Source organism: Bombina bombina, chromosome 7 (assembly GCF_027579735.1).
Source record: "Bombina bombina isolate aBomBom1 chromosome 7, aBomBom1.pri, whole genome shotgun sequence".
Classification (NCBI taxonomy): domain Eukaryota; kingdom Metazoa; phylum Chordata; class Amphibia; order Anura; family Bombinatoridae; genus Bombina; species Bombina bombina.
The window spans coordinates 460,519,927-460,536,498 of NC_069505.1; the positions used below are offsets into that span (position 1 = coordinate 460,519,927).

At 41.4% G+C, this 16,572-nt stretch overlaps 1 protein-coding gene across 2 annotated transcripts in view; it reads right to left on the bottom strand.

Moving 5' to 3' along the window:
• Positions 1 to 3,130: 3,130 nt before the first annotated feature.
• The window catches only part of LOC128666723 (gastrula zinc finger protein XlCGF17.1-like), a 97,418-nt gene continuing 83,976 nt past the window's right edge, over positions 3,131 to 16,572 (bottom strand). For both annotated transcript variants that reach the window (XM_053721471.1, XM_053721472.1), the window contains exon 5: positions 3,131 to 4,001. In XM_053721471.1, coding sequence (XP_053577446.1) covers positions 3,328 to 4,001 — 674 coding nt within the window. In that variant the 3' untranslated portion in view covers positions 3,131 to 3,327. The remainder of the gene's footprint in view (positions 4,002 to 16,572) is intronic.

The window sequence follows — 16,572 nt, forward strand, 5'->3', positions numbered from 1 at the left end:
ACGATACCAAATGACGCCTTCAGAAAGTCTTTTCTATGTATCAGAGCTCCTCACACATGCATCTGCATGTCATGCTTCTCAAAAACAAGTGCGCAATACAGGCGCGAAAATGAGACTCTGCCTATGATTAGGGAAAGCCCCTAGAGAATAAGGTGTCCAATACAGTGCCTGCCGGTTATTTTACAAAATTCCCAAGATTAAAATAATTCCTCAAGGCTATGGAGTATAACATATGTTTATATATAAATCGATTTAGCCCAGAAAATGTCTACAGTCTTAAAAAGCCCTTGTGAAGCCCTTTTTTTTCTTTCTGTAATAAAAATGGCTTACCGGATCCCATAGGGAAAATGACAGCTTCCAGCATTACATCGTCTTGTTAGAATGTGTCATACCTCAAGCAGCAAAAGTCTGCTCACTGTTCCCCCAACTGAAGTTAATTCCTCTCAACAGTCCTGTGTGGAAACAGCCATCGATTTTAGTAACGGTTGCTAAAATCATTTTCCTCTTACAAACAGAAATCTTCATCTCTTTTCTGTTTCAGAGTAAATAGTACATACCAGCACTATTTTAAAATAACAAACTCTTGATTGAATAATAAAAACTACAGTTAAACACTAAAAAACTCCAAGCCATCTCCGTGGAGATGTTGCCTGTACAACGGCAAAGAGAATGACTGGGGAAGGCGGAGCCTAGGAGGGATCATGTGACCAGCTTTGCTGGGCTCTTTGCCATTTCCTGTTGGGGAAGAGAATATCCCACAAGTAAGGATGACGCCGTGGACCGGACACACCTATGTTGGAGAAAATACATATCTCAGGGTTGTTTAAATAAATGGTTTAAATAAGAACCCTGACATATGTATTTTTCATATGTGTCCCCTTTTAAAGCGGCAATATGGTCACCCTACTAAGTGGAAATGTCCAAATTGGGCCCAAAGTGTCAATAATTTGCGTGGCCACCATTATTTTCCAGCACTGCCTTAACCCTCTTGGGCATGGAGTTCACCAGAGCTTCACAGGTTGCCACTGGACTCCTCTTCCACTCCTCCATGAAGACATCACGGAGCTGATTGATGTTAGAGACCTTGTGCTCCCCCACCTACCGTTTAATGATGCCCCACAGATGTTCAATAGAGTTTAGGTCTGGAAACATGCTTGGCCAGTCCATCACCTTTACCTTCAGCTTCTTTAGCAAGGCAGTGGTCGTCTTGGAGGTGTGTTTGGGGTTGTTATCATGTTGGTATACTGCCCTGTGGCCCAGTCTCCAAAGGGAGGGGATCATGCTCTGCTTCAGTATGTCACAGTACATGTTGGCATTGATGGTTCCCTCAATGAACTGTAGCTCCCCAGTGCCGGCAGCATTCATGCAGGCCCAGACCATGATGCTCCCACCACCATGCTTGACTGTAGGCAAGACACACTTGTCTTTGTACTCCTCACCTGGTTGCCGCCACACACGCTTGACACCATCTGAACCAAATAAGTTTATCTTGGTCTCATCGGACCACAGGTCATGGTTCCAGTAATCCATGTCCTTAGTCTGCTTGTCTTCAGCAAACTGTTTGCTGGCTTTCTTGTGCATCATCTTTAGAAGAGGCTTCCTTCTGGGACGACAGCCATGCATACCAATTTGATGCAGTGTGCAGCGTATGGTCTGAGCATTGACAGGCTGAACCTAACCACTTCAACCTCTGCAGCAATGCTTGCAGCACTCATACGTCTATTTCCCAAAGACAACCTATGGATATGATGCTGAGCACGTGCACTCAACTTCTTTGGTCGACCATGGTGAGGCCTGTTCTGAGTGGAACATGTCCTGTGAAACCGCTGTATGGTCTTGCCCACCGTGCTGCAGCTCAGTTTCAGGGTCTTGGCAATCTTCTTATAGCCTAGGCCATCTTTATGTAGAGCAACAATTCTATTTTTCAGATCCTCAGACAGTTATTTGCCATGAGGTGCCATATTGAACTTCCAGTGACCAGTATGAGAGCGATAACACCAAATTTAACACACCTGCTCCCCATTCACACCTGAGACCTTGTAAAACTAAAGAGTCACCTGACATCGGGGAGGGAAAATGGCTAATTGGTTCCAATTTGGACATTTCCACTTAGGGGTGTACTCACTTTTGTTGCCAACGGTTTAGACATTAATGGCTGTGTGTTGAATTATTTTGAGGGGAAAGCAAATTGACACTGTTATACAGGCTGTACACTCACTACTTTACATTGTAGCAAAGTGTCATTTCTTCAGTGTTGTCACATGAAAAGATATAATAAAATATTTACAAAAATGTGAGGGGTGTACTCACTTTTGTGAGATACTGTATATATATATATATATACACACAATACAGTATATATATATATATAGTTAGATTTCAGCACAATGCATTCTACGCAACCATGGAGGCTTTCCTAATTCAGATAAGGTCTTTTGGAGTCCTCTTGCACTTTTGATGTTAACGTAGGGGCTTACCCTGTATACCTGGTCAATTTAAATTCCAGTTAGGTAAACACTGTCACCTCAGTGATCACCTGACAGCAATCCCGTAAACAGAACCTAAATTTCAAAGAAGGGTTTATCTTTATATTATATATATATATATATATATATATATATATATATATATATATATACAGGGGCACCTCAGAGATATTGTGTGTTCGGGTCCAGACCACCACAATAAAGCATATATAGCGATAAAGTGAGTCACACTAATATTTTTGTTTCCCACTACATATACAAGATATATTTATACTACACTGTATCTATTAAGTGTGCAATAGCATTATGTCTAAAAAAAAAATGTACATACCTTAATTAAAAAATACTTTATTGCTAAAAAAATGCTAACCATCAACTGAGCCTTCAGTGAGTCATAATCTTTTGTGTTTGTATTCATATGTAATTATGTGTTTACATGTGTATATATGTTGAAAAAATGGCACAGGTAGACTTGCTCTACACAGGGTTGCCACAAACCTTTAATTTGTAAAAAGAGCAGTATCTGCAAAGCGCAATAAAACGAGGTACGCCTGTGTATATATATATATAAAAATTAAAAGGACCTTTGGGTGTATTTACATAATTTTGATCTGCACATAGGGGCTCCATTTCATAAACCTCTGCTCTTGTAAATGCACATTTTATTTACAACAAGTGATCACTTGGCTATTTAAGCCTATAAAAAACACATTTAGCCACTTTGCAACTGGTGAGGTTGAGAACAGGACCTCAAACAGCCTAAAAAGTGTGCCCCCCCAGAGGACATGTAGTCATCGTCAGCATTCTAGACATTGTGCAGATGATAACCATGTGTCGGCCTCTACGCCTTAGAGTTTAAGCTCTGATTTTCTTTAATATGAACCCTCTGATGATTTATAAGAGTTGATTGCTGAGTAAAACATTTCCCACATTTAAAACACACAAAATCTTTCTCCCCTGTATGAATTTTCATATGAGTGTTTAGAGCTGGCTTCAAGGTAAAACATTTCCCACATTCAGAACATGAAAATGCTTTTTGCCCTGAATGACTTATATGATGCCTAATGAGATGTGATTTCTGAGTAAAACACTTCCCACATTCAGAACACAAAAATTCTTTTTCCCCTGTATGAATCTTTTGATGCCGAATAAGAGAAGATTTCAAAGTAAAACATTTCCCACAGTCAGGACATAAAAATCCTCTCTCTCTTGTATGAATTTTCTGATGCGCAGTAAGATGGGATTTTAGAGTAAAACATTTCTCACAGTCAGAGCATGAAAATGTTTTCTCCCCTGCATGAATTTTCTGGTGCCTAATAAGAGATGATTTCGTAGTAAAACATTTCCCACAGTCAGAACATGAAAATCCTCGTTCTCCTGTATGAATTTTCTGATGAATATTTAGATGCGATTTCCAAGTAAAATATTTCCCACATTCAGAACATATATATCCCACGTGGCTTCTTTTATTTTGAAGAAGACTGAAAGAAGCATCAGCACTGTTTGTGAATTCACCTGTTAAGAAAAAACACAATGGAAATAATGTTATTTATAAATGACATAATTATTTTAATAATTATTGAAATGAGAACATTTTAACTGTTCTGAATTGGTATCTACAACAAGTGGAGGGTACTGGCTATGACCCTACACCTATCCCCATCCTCCATGCTAAGGTTCAAGGGCAGTTTACTGGACATTAGGGAATATGTTTAAGGATTTCCCAGGGATCCCATCTTTGTAAATTACAGAAATAGTAATTAATGCTGCTGTAATTTTCTTTACCTATTATTTTTCTTAAAAGTGTTTGCAGCTTTTAAAATGAACTTAAAAATAAAATAGCTGCAAATCTTATGCACAGCAGTGTTTTAACCCTTGACTGTCTGGAACACACATAAGATTAAACTGACATTTACCCCTGGGTGAGGTTCACATGCTATAAGAGATAGAGGCAAGAGAGAACAGAGTATGTCTGCTACAAGGAGATAAAGGGCCGGATGTTCAAAGGAAAGTCAGATACATGAGAAATGTTCATGTTCAATATTGACAGTCTCGTAATCCAATCGTTGGGTGCAATATAAAAAAGTGGGCTGACCCTCATTGTTCAGACTAGTACCAATGTGCCCTCAATAGGAAACTATAGGGATCACCGCCCACATCGCTAGTAAATGCAGATTGCAGCAGTGTGGAGGGGACATGTTTACATAACATACTGTAAATATACTATAAAACATACTGTAAATGTAAAAACTGGTTCTGATTAGTAATTATTCAAATAAAAGAAATGCAGACTAAGTTTCACTGTACATTCAGTAGATTTCTTACAATAGCTAATCTCACCACTAAAAGGTTTGGCGATACAGATATGTGTGAAAAGGTTCAGCTAAGCTGTGGATATTGTTTAGAATATTAGGAACTCATGGTAATTTTTCACTTCTACATTACAGGTAACTCCCATGGAACGCCCATAAAATTCAGATGGAAAACCTATTTATTTATTATGTTATGTATTGTTAATAAAGACAAAAACGTTTTAATAAGAAACTTTTATGATATCAGCTTTTGTGATATTTGCGTCTTTTAACAAACTTTTTGGCCTGAAGGAAAGTGTCTGTCACTTGGTCTGAAAAACCTCTCAGATGCTCAGAAGCTCGCCGGCATGGAGGGAAATCATGCAAAATCTGTGGGATTTTATTGTAGACCTTATATTGCAACATAGGTGACTCTCCTTCACAACAAGAACTCTGCATAGTGAGATAAATATCTTTCAAATTAAAATTTGTGTTTCTTACATTTTGTTAGGGACCTCTCCATGCTGACGAGATGTTTTAGATCACCTCGCTTGAGCGGAGAGCTTTTGAATATCAGGCCCTGAGACAAAATCAGGCGTTCAATTGCCACACTGTCAAATTGAGAGATTTAAGCTATTGATGGAAGAAAGGGCCTTGAGAGAGAAGGTGCTTCCTAAGAGGAAGATTCCAAGGCTAACTGGCATTTGTACAGGATTTGCGTACCAAGTCCTACAAGGTCATGCCGGAGCAATCAGAATCACTGTGGTCCTATCCTGTCTTATCTTGGCTATTATCCCGGATAGTTATACAAAAGGAGATAAGATGTAAATCAGATTAAACGACCAGGGAATCATTAGTGCTTCTATTATAGTCGCGTTTGGATCTCAAAACTTTGCACAATACTGGGGTAAGTTGTGATTCAAGGAAGAGGCCATGAGATCTAGGCCTGGCCTTCCCAAACAATTTACAATCTGGACGAATACCAACTTATTCAAGGACCATTTTCTGGGTTGAAGGTACTGACGACTGAGTAAGTCTGCTTCCCAATCTTCCAAACTCAACTATGAAGGGTCCTGAAGATTGCACAGAATTCCATAATGTTTATTGGTAACCTCAATTCCCAAGAAGACCAGACTCCTTGCACTCTGAGTCCCCTCAGAATGCACTCCAACCTCCCAGATTGTTATTTGTGGTAATCACAATCCATGCTGGCTGAAGAAGAAGGCTCTATAAACAAGGGATTGGTGAGTCTGCCACCATGTTAAAGACAGTCTCATCTTTGGGTCCAACAGAATCAGTGGCCATGAGGCCTACACCATGCTTTGAGGAAGGTAAGGAAGAGGATTGAGTTGGTGTTGAGCACAGGACTGTTGCAGTTTGAGTCTGTGCTGTTCTGTTAGAGAAGATCATAGTCATTGAGGTGATTATAGACCCTAGGAAGGATACCTGGGTCTGAGGAATCAATGATCTCCTCTGTAGGTTGATTTTCCAACCATGACTGCAAAGCAGCTGACAACCCACTTGTGTATGTGTCATTGTTAGCTGAAGAGAGAGCCCTTGTACCAGAATATCATCTAGATACGAAGCTTCAGATCTCCTGAGCTCACATTGCAGTCAGCAATACTCCTAGAACATTTGTAAAGACTCTGGCACTGCTGCCAGATTAAAAGGGAGCACCACAAACTCATAATACCTGCTCGAGAAAGGCAAATCTCAAGAACCTGACATGATCCCTGTGGAAAGGGATATGTAAATAAGTTTATTTTAAAGGGACACGTAACCCAACATTTTTCTTTTATGATTTAGGTAAAGGATGTAATTTTAAACAACTTTACAGTTTATTTCTATTATCAGACTTGCTTTGTTCTTTTGGTATCTTTTGTTGAACAGCATGAAAGAAAGCCCAGGAGCCTGCATGTATCTGCATCACTATATAGCAGCAGTTTTGCAAGATACATTTGGAAGAGCATTAGATGTCAGCACTTTATCCTGCTATGAAGTGTTCCATACAAGTGCACACTACCTATCTAGATATCTATTTAACAAAGAATACCAGGAGAACAAAGCAAATATCATAGAAGTAAACTGGAATAATTTTTTTTTATTTGTACACTCTGTCTGAATCACAAAAGAAAATGTTGGGTCATGTCCCTTTAAATCAATGGAAGCAAAGGAAGTACAGTGCAAATCATCTGCATTTTGAAAGCTGGAACTTTAAGAAACTTTTGGACGTTTTGAGATTCAAAATAAGCTGAAATGTACTTTCCTTTTTTGGTACAATGAAAAGCATGGGATAGAGTCTCTGGTTTATTTGTGAAACCAGAACAGAAGCAAGTACTCCCATTGTCTACAAGTCCCTAACACAAGTCCAAAAGGCTGTAGCCTTCAAAGGATCTTGAGGAACTCAGAGACTGTAAAAATCTTCCTCAAGGAGTTTTTGAATGAAGCTTATTCAATACCCATGAGATATAATTTCCAACACCCAAGGGTCATGAACTGACTTTTCCCAAACCTCTTGAGAAAGATTTAATCTACCCCTACCAGTGCTTCATCTGGAATGGGGACCACACCTCCATGCTGAGTTTGAGACAGGAGTGGATTTCTTGACCAGTCAGTTCTCAGAGACCATATCAGCAGACCAGGGCGTAATCCATAATGCTTGTCTAGCCAGAACAGCTCTAGAAGCACTTTTTGAATTAATGCATATCATCAAACATGGTTCCTGAAAGTAACCAAATCAGCCAATAGGATTACAGTAGCTCTCATCCTATTGGCTGTTTTGAACAGCCAATAGGATTTCAGAAGATCTCATCCTATTGGCTGATTTGAATTTGAAGAATCAAATCAGTCAACAGGAATGCAAGGTACGCCATTTTGAAACGGCTACCTTGCATTCAACTTTAGTGTACGGCAGTGACCGTCTGAAGACGACGCTCCGCACAGGATGGATTCTAGGATAGCTCTGTTCCGCGCCGCCGGGATATAGAAGACGTCCCCGAGATGAATGAAGATATTGCCGCCTGGATGAAGGCTTCTCGCCGCCTGGATGGAGATGGATGTCTAAACTTCAGGAACCGTGAGTAGATATTCTAGGGCTAGTGTTACGTGTTTTGTTGTTTTTTTTTTGGGTGGGTATTTTTTTTAGATTAGGGCTTTGGGCTTTTGTAAAAGAGCTGAATGCCCTTTTAAGGGCAGTAAAAAAGAGCTGAATGCCCTTTTAAGGGCAATGCCCATACAAATGGGCAATGGGTAGCGTAGGTCTTTGACAATGCCCCACAAAAGGCCCTTATAAGGGCTATTGGTAGTTTATTTTAGGCAAGGGGTTATTTTTATTTTGGGGGGGATTGTTTAATTTTAGAGGGCTATTAGATTAGGTGTAATTGTTTTTTTTTTTGATAATTTTGTTTATTATTTTTTGTAAGCTTAGTGTTTTTTAATTTTCGTAATTTAGTGTTTAGTATTTTTTGTAAGTTTAGATTTTTTTTTTTTAATTGGTAGTATTTTTGTATTTTAGTAGAATAGTAATGTTAGGTTTATTTTTATTTCACAGGTAAGTTTTTATTTATTTTAAGAAAGTAATATTGTAAATTTAATGTTAAGTTAGGGGGGTGTTAGGTTTAGGGGTTAATAGTTTAATTTAGTGCTTTGCGATGTGGGGAGGCTGGCAGTTTAGGGGTTAATAGGTTTATTTAGTAGCGGCGATGTGGGAGGCTGGAGGTTTAGGGGTTAATAACTTCATTATAGTGTTGGCGATGTCGGGGAGCCGCAGATTAGGGGTTATTAGGTTTATTTAATAATCGCGAAGTGGGTGTGCGGTAGATTAGGGGTTAATACATTTTAAATAAGGTTTGCAATGCGGGAGAGTGGCAGTTTAGGGGTTAATAGGTAGTTTATGGGTGTTAGTGTACTTTGTAACACTTTAGTTAGGAGTTTTGTGAAACTTTTTTTTGCAAAATCCATAACTAATGCTCTAAGATGGCGGTATGGATCGTGTCGGTATAAACTGTAACGCAAGCATTTTAGCCTCAACGCAAAACCTGGTGCTATGAAAATCCCACATACAAATTATTTTTGAGTGCGGAATGGATGTTGCGTTACAGGCTAAAATGCTTGCAGCTATACCGATACGACTCGTAATATGCGTTCCTGGCCATTACACTGAAATTGCCATTTTTTTCAGCGTTAAAAGCCGTACTGCAATACTTGTAATCTAGCCAAGAGGGGGGTTCTGATCTACTTTGGTAAACAGGACCATTAGAGGGACATGAGATCCCAAATAAATATTTAATGATTCAGACAGAGCAACACATTTTCAATTTACTAATTCATTCTCTTGGTACCATTTGTTGAAGAAGCAGCAATGCACTACTGGGAGCTAGCTGAACATATTGAGTGAGCGACTGACAAGAGACATATATATGCAGACACCAATCAGCAGCCAGCTCCCAGTAGTGCGTTGCTTCTCCTAAGCCTACCTAGATAGCCTTTTCAACAAGGGATACCATGAGAACATTTTAGCAAATGAGATAAGTAAATTGGAAAGTTGAAACAAATTGCATGTTCTATCTGAATTTTGACTTGACAGATCCAGCGTTGTAAAGGACAAATTAGTAGAAGTAAAGACTAGTGTGTACCACAGTGAGCGTGAGACTTCTCAGGCACTAATATTACCTTCTTCTCTAGTAGATCCGAAGCGTATAAGGCCAGGATGCAGAGAGTAACGATAAGACCCTTAGATAAGGAACAGGGAGCTCAGACCTGGGTGTGATACTTCTCAGGTACTAATATTAACTTATTCTCTAGTAGATCAGAAACGTATAAGGCCGTGATGCAGAAAGTAACGATAAGACCCTTAGATAAGGAACAGGGAGCTCAGACCTGGGTGTGATACTTCTCAGGTACTAATATTAACTTCTTCTCTAGTAGATCAGAAGCGTATAAGGCCGTGATGCAGAAGGTAACAATAAGACCCTTAGATAAGGAACAGGGAGCTCAGACCTGGGTGTGATACTTCTCAGGCACTAATATTACCTTCTTCTCTAGTAGATCAAAACCCTATAAGGCCATGATGCAGAGAGTAATGGTTAGACCCCTAGATAAGGAACAGGGGGCTCAGACCTGGATATGAGACTTCTCAGGCACTAATATTACCTTCTTCTCTAGTAGATCAGAAGCATATAAAGCCGGGATGCAGAGAGTAACGATAAGACCCTTAGATAAGGAACAGGGAGCTCCGGCCTGGGTATGAGACTTCTCAGGTACTAAGATAAGGAACAGGGAGCTCCGGCCTGGGTATGAGACTTCTCAGGTACTAATATTAACTTCTTCTCTAGTAGATCAGAAGCATATAAGGCCGGGATGCAGAGAGTAATGATAAGACCCTTAGATAAGGAACAGGGAGCTCAGACCTGGGTGTGAGACTTCTCAGGCACTAATATTACCTTCTTCTCTAGTAGATCAGAAGCATATAAGGCCGGGATGCAGAGAGTAACGATAAGACCCTTAGATAAGGAACAGGGAGCTCAGACCTGGGTGTGATACTTCTCAGGCACTAATATTTCCTTCTTCTCTAGTAGATCAGAAGGGTATAAGGCCGGGATGCAGAAAGCAACAATAAGACCCTTAGATAAGGAACAGGGAGCTCAGACCTGGGCGTGAGACTTCTCAGGCACTAATATTACCTTCTTCGCTAGTAGATCAGAAACCTATAAGGCCGGGAAGCAGAGAGTAACGGTAAGACCCCTAGATAAGGAACAGGGAGCTCAGACCTGGGCGTGAGGCTTCTCAGGTACTAATATTAACTTCTTCTCTAGTAGATCAGAAGCGTATAAGGCCGTGATGCAGAAGGTAACAATAAGACCCTTAGATAAGGAACAGGGAGCTCAGACCTGGGTGTGATACTTCTCAGGCACTAATATTACCTTCTTCTCTAGTAGATCAAAAACCTATAAGGCCATGATGCAGAGAGTAACGGTTAGACCCCTAGATAAGGAACAGGGAGCTCAGACCTGGATATGAGACTTCTCAGGCACTAATATTACCTTCTTCTCTAGTAGATCAGAAGCATATAAGGCCGGGATGCAGAGAGTAATGATAAGACCCTTAGATAAGGAACAGGGAGCTCCGACCTGGGTATGAGACTTCTCAGGCACTAATATTACCTTCTTCTCTAGTAGATCAGAAGCATATAAGGCCGGGATGCAGAGAGTAATGATAAGACCCTTAGATAAGGAACAGGGAGCTCAGACCTGGGTGTGAGACTTCTCAGGCACTAATATTACCTTCTTCTCTAGTAGATCAGAAGCATATAAGGCCGGGATGCAGAGTAACGATAAGACCCTTAGATAAGGAACAGGGAGCTCAGACCTGGGTGTGAGACTTCTCAGGCACTAATATTACCTTCTTCTCTAGTAGATCAGAAGCATATAAGGCCGGGATGCAGAGTAACGATAAGACCCTTAGATAAGGAACAGGGAGCTCAGACCTGGGTGTGATACTTCTCAGGCACTAATATTTCCTTCTTCTCTAGTAGATCAGAAGGGTATAAGGCCGGGATGCAGAAAGTAACAATAAGACCCTTAGATAAGGAACAGGGAGCTCAGACCTGGGCGTGAGACTTCTCAGGCACTAATATTACCTTCTTCGCTAGTAGATCAGAAACCTATTAGGCCGGGATGCAGAGAGTAACGGTAAGACCCCTAGATAAGAAACGGAGCTCAGACCTGGGGGTGAGGCTTCTCAGGCACTAATATTACCTTCTTCTCTAGTAGATCAGAAACCTATAAGGCCGGGAAGCAGAGAGTAACGGTAAGACCCCTAGATAAGGAGCAGGGAGCTCAGACCTGGACGTGAGGCTTCTCAGGTACTAATGGTAACTTATTCTCTAGTAGATCAGAAGCGTATAAGGCTGGGATGCAGAAAGTAATGATAAGACCCTTAGATAAGGAACAGGGAGCTCAAACCTGGGTATGAGACTTCTCAGGCAATAATATTACCTTCTTCTCTAGTAGATCAGAAGCGTATAAAGCCGGGATGGAGAGAGTAATGGTAAGACCCCTTATAAGGAACAGGGAGCTCAGACCTTGGGGGAAAGACTTCTCAGGCACTAATATTACCTTCTTCTCTAGTAGATCAGAAGCATATAAGGCCGGGATGGAGAGAGTAATGGTAAGACCCCTTATAAGGAACAGGGAGCTCAGACCTTGGGGGAAAGACTTCTCAGGCACTAATATTACCTTCTTCTCTAGTAGATCAGAAGCATATAAGGCCGGGATGCAGAGAGTAATGGTAAGACCCCTAGATAAGGAACAGGGAGCTCAGACCTTGGGTGAAAGACTTCTCAGGCACTAATATTACCTTCTTCTCTAGTCTAGTAGATCAGAAGCGTATAAGGCCGGGATGTAGAGAGTAATGGTAAGGCCCCTAGATAAGGAACAGGGAGCTCAGACCTTGGGGGAAAGACTTCTCAGGCACTAATATTACCTTCTTCTCTAGTAGATCAGAAGCATATAAGGCCGGGATGCAGAGAGTAATGGTAAGACCCCTAGATAAGGAACAGGGACCTCAGACCTTGGGGGAAAGACTTCTCAGGCACTAATATTACATTCTTCTCTAGTAGATCAGAAGTGTATAAGGCCGGGATGCAGAGAGTAATGGTAAGACCCCCAGATAAGAAACAGAGCTCAGACCTGGGGGTGAGGCTTCTCAGGCACTAATATTACCTTCTTCTCTAATAGATCAGAAACCTATAAGGCTGGGAAGCAGAGAGTAATGGTAAGACCCCTAGATACGGAACAGGGAGCTCAGACCTGGGTGTGAGGCTTCTCAGGTACTAATGGTAACTTCTTCTCTAGTAGATCAGAAGCGTGTAAGGCTGGGATGCAGAAAGTAATGATAAGACCCTTAGATAAGGAACAGGGAGCTCAGACCTGGGGGCGAGACTTTTCAGGTACTAATATTACCTTCTTCTCTAGTAGATTAGAAGCGTATAAGGCCGGTATGCAGAAAGTAATGATAAGACCCTTAGATAAGGAACAGGGAGCTCAGACCTGTGTATGAGACTTCTCAGGCACTAATATTACCTTCTTCTCTAGTAGATCAGAAGCATATAAGGCCGGGATGCAGAGAGTAATTGTAAGACCCCTAGATAAGGAACAGGGAGCTCAGACCTTGGGTGAAAGACTTCTCAGGCACTAATATTACCTTCTTCTCTAGTAGATCAGAAGCGTATAAGGCCGGGATGCAGAGAGTAATGGTAAGACCCCTAGATAAGGAACAGGGAGCTCAGACCTTGGGGGAAAGACTTCTCAGGCACTAATATTACATTCTTCTCTAGTAGATCAGAAGCATATAAGGCCAGGATGCAGAGAGTAATGGTAAGACCCCTAGATAAGGAACAGGGACCTCAGACCTTGGGGGAAAGACTTCTCAGGCACTAATATTACATTCTTCTCTAGTAGATCAGAAGCGTATAAGGCCGGGATGCAGAGAGTAATGGTAAGACCCCCAGATAAGAAACAGAGCTCAGACCTGGGGGTGAGGCTTCTCAGGCACTAATATTACCTTCTTCTCTAGTAGATCAGAAACCTATAAGGCTGGGAAGCAGAGAGTAACGGTAAGACCCCTAGATAAGGAACAAGGAGCTCAGACCTGGGTGTGAGGCTTCTCAGGTACTAATGGTAACTTCTTCTCTAGTAGATCAGAAGCGTATAAGGCTGGGATGCAGAAAGTAATGATAAGACCCTTAGATAAGGAACAGGGAGCTCAGACCTGGGGGCGAGACTTTTTAGGTACTAATATTACCTTCTTCTCTAGTAGATCAGAAGCGTATAAGGCCGGTATGCAGAAAGTAATGATAAGACCCTTAGATAAGGAACAGGGAGCTCAGACCTGTGTATGAGACTTCTCAGGCACTAATATTACCTTCTTCTCTAGTAGATCAGAAGCATATAAGGCCGGGATGCAGAGAGTAATTGTAAGACCCCTAGATAAGGAACAGGGAGCTCAGACCTTGGGTGAAAGTCTTCTCAGGCACTAATATTACCTTCTTCTCTAGTAGATCAGAAGCGTATAAGGCCGGGATGCAGAAAGTAACGGTAAGACCCCTAGATAAGGAACAGGGAGCTCAGACCTTGGGTGAAAGACTTCTCAGGCACTAATATTACCTTCTTCTCTAGTAGATCAGAAGGGTATAAGGCCAGGATGCAGAGAGTAATGGTAAGACCTTTAGATAAGAAACAGGGATGAGACATTGTTATTGGGTCTAAAAGTAATATATAGATAGATAGATACATGGATTATAAAGACAACATAACACCATGATTCAGATACAGCGTGCAATTTTATACAATTTACTTCTATCATTCTTTCAGTATGCACCAAACGGCTACTCTAAATCTAGGTGTAAGAGTCTCTATTTAAATAAATGCACATTTATTCACACCAGGCGATCACTATTACTATAGCACGTGGCTATGAAGTTATATAGGGGCTTTATTTTTAAGGGGGGCATCAGAGCTTTTAAACAACGGGTCTTGCAGGTCTCTAGGCCTTTTTGATGGCTTGTTGTAAGTGCCTAGAGACCTTCTCATTGAAAAAAATGTGTTTTTATATTATTTTTTGTAAAATTGAGCTTATAATTTATACCTTCAAGACCTTTCAAATGGTGGGTCTCATGGGCTTCTAGGGCTTTAGGGATCTAAGACTGAGGGTTTGAATACTTTCCCCATCTAGTTCCCTTTAAGCCATGTGTAGCTGCAGAGGTAAATACAGGGTAAATCCAGAAGCCCCCCCACCACCCTGATGATGACATATGTGGGCGGATTTAATAAGAAGCGGGTGCTGCTTTATCCACCTGAAGTTTCCAGCTCGTCATAAGAATGCTGCTCCTTAACTTGTCCACCACCTTTTAGGTGGCGGGCTGCAATCATCCTGATCCGGATGATTGACACCCTCTGCTAGCGGCTGATTGGCCGCAAATGTGCAGGGGGCGGGATTGCACAAGCATTTTACAAGAACTGCTTGTGCAATGTTAAATGTTGATAGCGTATGCTGTTGGCATTTAGCGATGCTACAGCGAATCATGTCCGCCCGGCGTTTAATAAGTTGACCTCATGGTTGTCACCTGCACTATATACTATATCTCACAACTAAGAAGCTAAAACTGTATGCTCTAGCTGAATCATGAAATAATCATTTTAGGTCTCATGTCCCTTTAAGTAGCTGTGCTCAGTTATTTGGTGTATTCTGAATGGAGATGAGTGAACTGAATCTCATTTTTTGGCCCTGCAAAAGTACCATGGTTGTAGCCCCTCTAGTACACCAGCAGCTGATTTGCGCTCCTGGACACATTTAAGGATATAAAAGATTGTACGTTTAGCATTTTATTTCTCCATTTATTTTATACAATTGTCTTCCCTTTATATTCACTCTTCCCATCATGGGCTAGTTGACGAGTAGAGCGGTAATTACAGCAAACTCTGCTCGACTCCTGCTCTTTGCACAGTTGAAAGTAAATGTTTTTCACTAGCACGCTAATCTGATGCAAGAAAAACAAAATTATGCTAACCAGATTAATTTCCTTTCCATCTGTATGAGGAGATTCCACGGCTTCATTCCTTACTTGTGGCATTACAGAACCTGGCCACCAGGAGGAGGCAAAGACACCACAGCCAAAGGCTTAAATACCTCCCTCACTCCCCTCATCCCCCAGCCATTCTGCCGAGGGAATAAGGAACAGTAGGAGAAATAACAGGGTATAAAAGGTGCCAGAAGAATAACAAAAATTTAGGTCCGCCCAACAAAGAAAACAGGGGCGGGGGCCGTGGACTCTCCTCATACAGATGGAAAGGAAATGATCTGGTAAGCATAATTTATGTTTTGGGTATATATTTCTTGGGAAATATATACCCAAGCTCTAGAGGACACTGAATGAAACGGGAGGGTAAAAGAGAGGCGAACCCTATTCTGAGGGCACCACAGACTGCAAAACCTTTCTCCCAGCTGAAGCAAAAACATCAAATTTGTAAAACTTTAAAAAAGTATGTAAGGAGGACCAGGTAGCCGCCCTACAAATATGCTCCATAGAGGCCTCCTTCTTGAAGGCCCAAGATGAAGCCACAGCTCTAGTTGAATGAGCCGTAATCCTCTGAGGCTTATGTTCCGCTGTTTCATATGATAAGCGAATAATGCTACTCAACCAAAAAGATAGGGAAGTGGAAGAAGCCTTCTGTCCTCTGCGCTTCCCAGAATAGACAACAAATAATGCCGAAGTCTGCCAAATATCCTTTGTAGCCTGAAGAGAGAACTTCAAAGCTTGAACCACATCCAAATTATGAAGTAATCGCTCCTTCGAAGAAGAAGGCTTAGGACACAAGGAAGGAACCACAATCTCCTGATTAATCAGACACAACCTTAGGGAGAAAACACAACCCAGTGCGAAGAACAGCCTTATCAGTACGAAAAACTAGGTAAGGAGGCTCACATTGCAAGGCCGCCATCTCAGAGACTCTGCGTGCCGAAGCAATAGCCAGTAGAAAAAGAACCTTCCAAGACAGTAATTTAATGTCAACCGAATGCATGGGCTCAAACGGAGCCCTCTGCAAAACCTTAAGTTCTAGGTTTTAACTCCAAGGAGGAGCGGAATGTCTAAACACAGGCCTGATTCTAGACAAAAGACTGTACATCAGGAAGCTCAGTGAGCCTCTTATGCCATAACACAGATAGAACCGAAATCTGTCCCTTTTAAGGAACTAGCAGCAAGTCCCTTCTCCAAACCATCATGGAGAAAGGAAAGA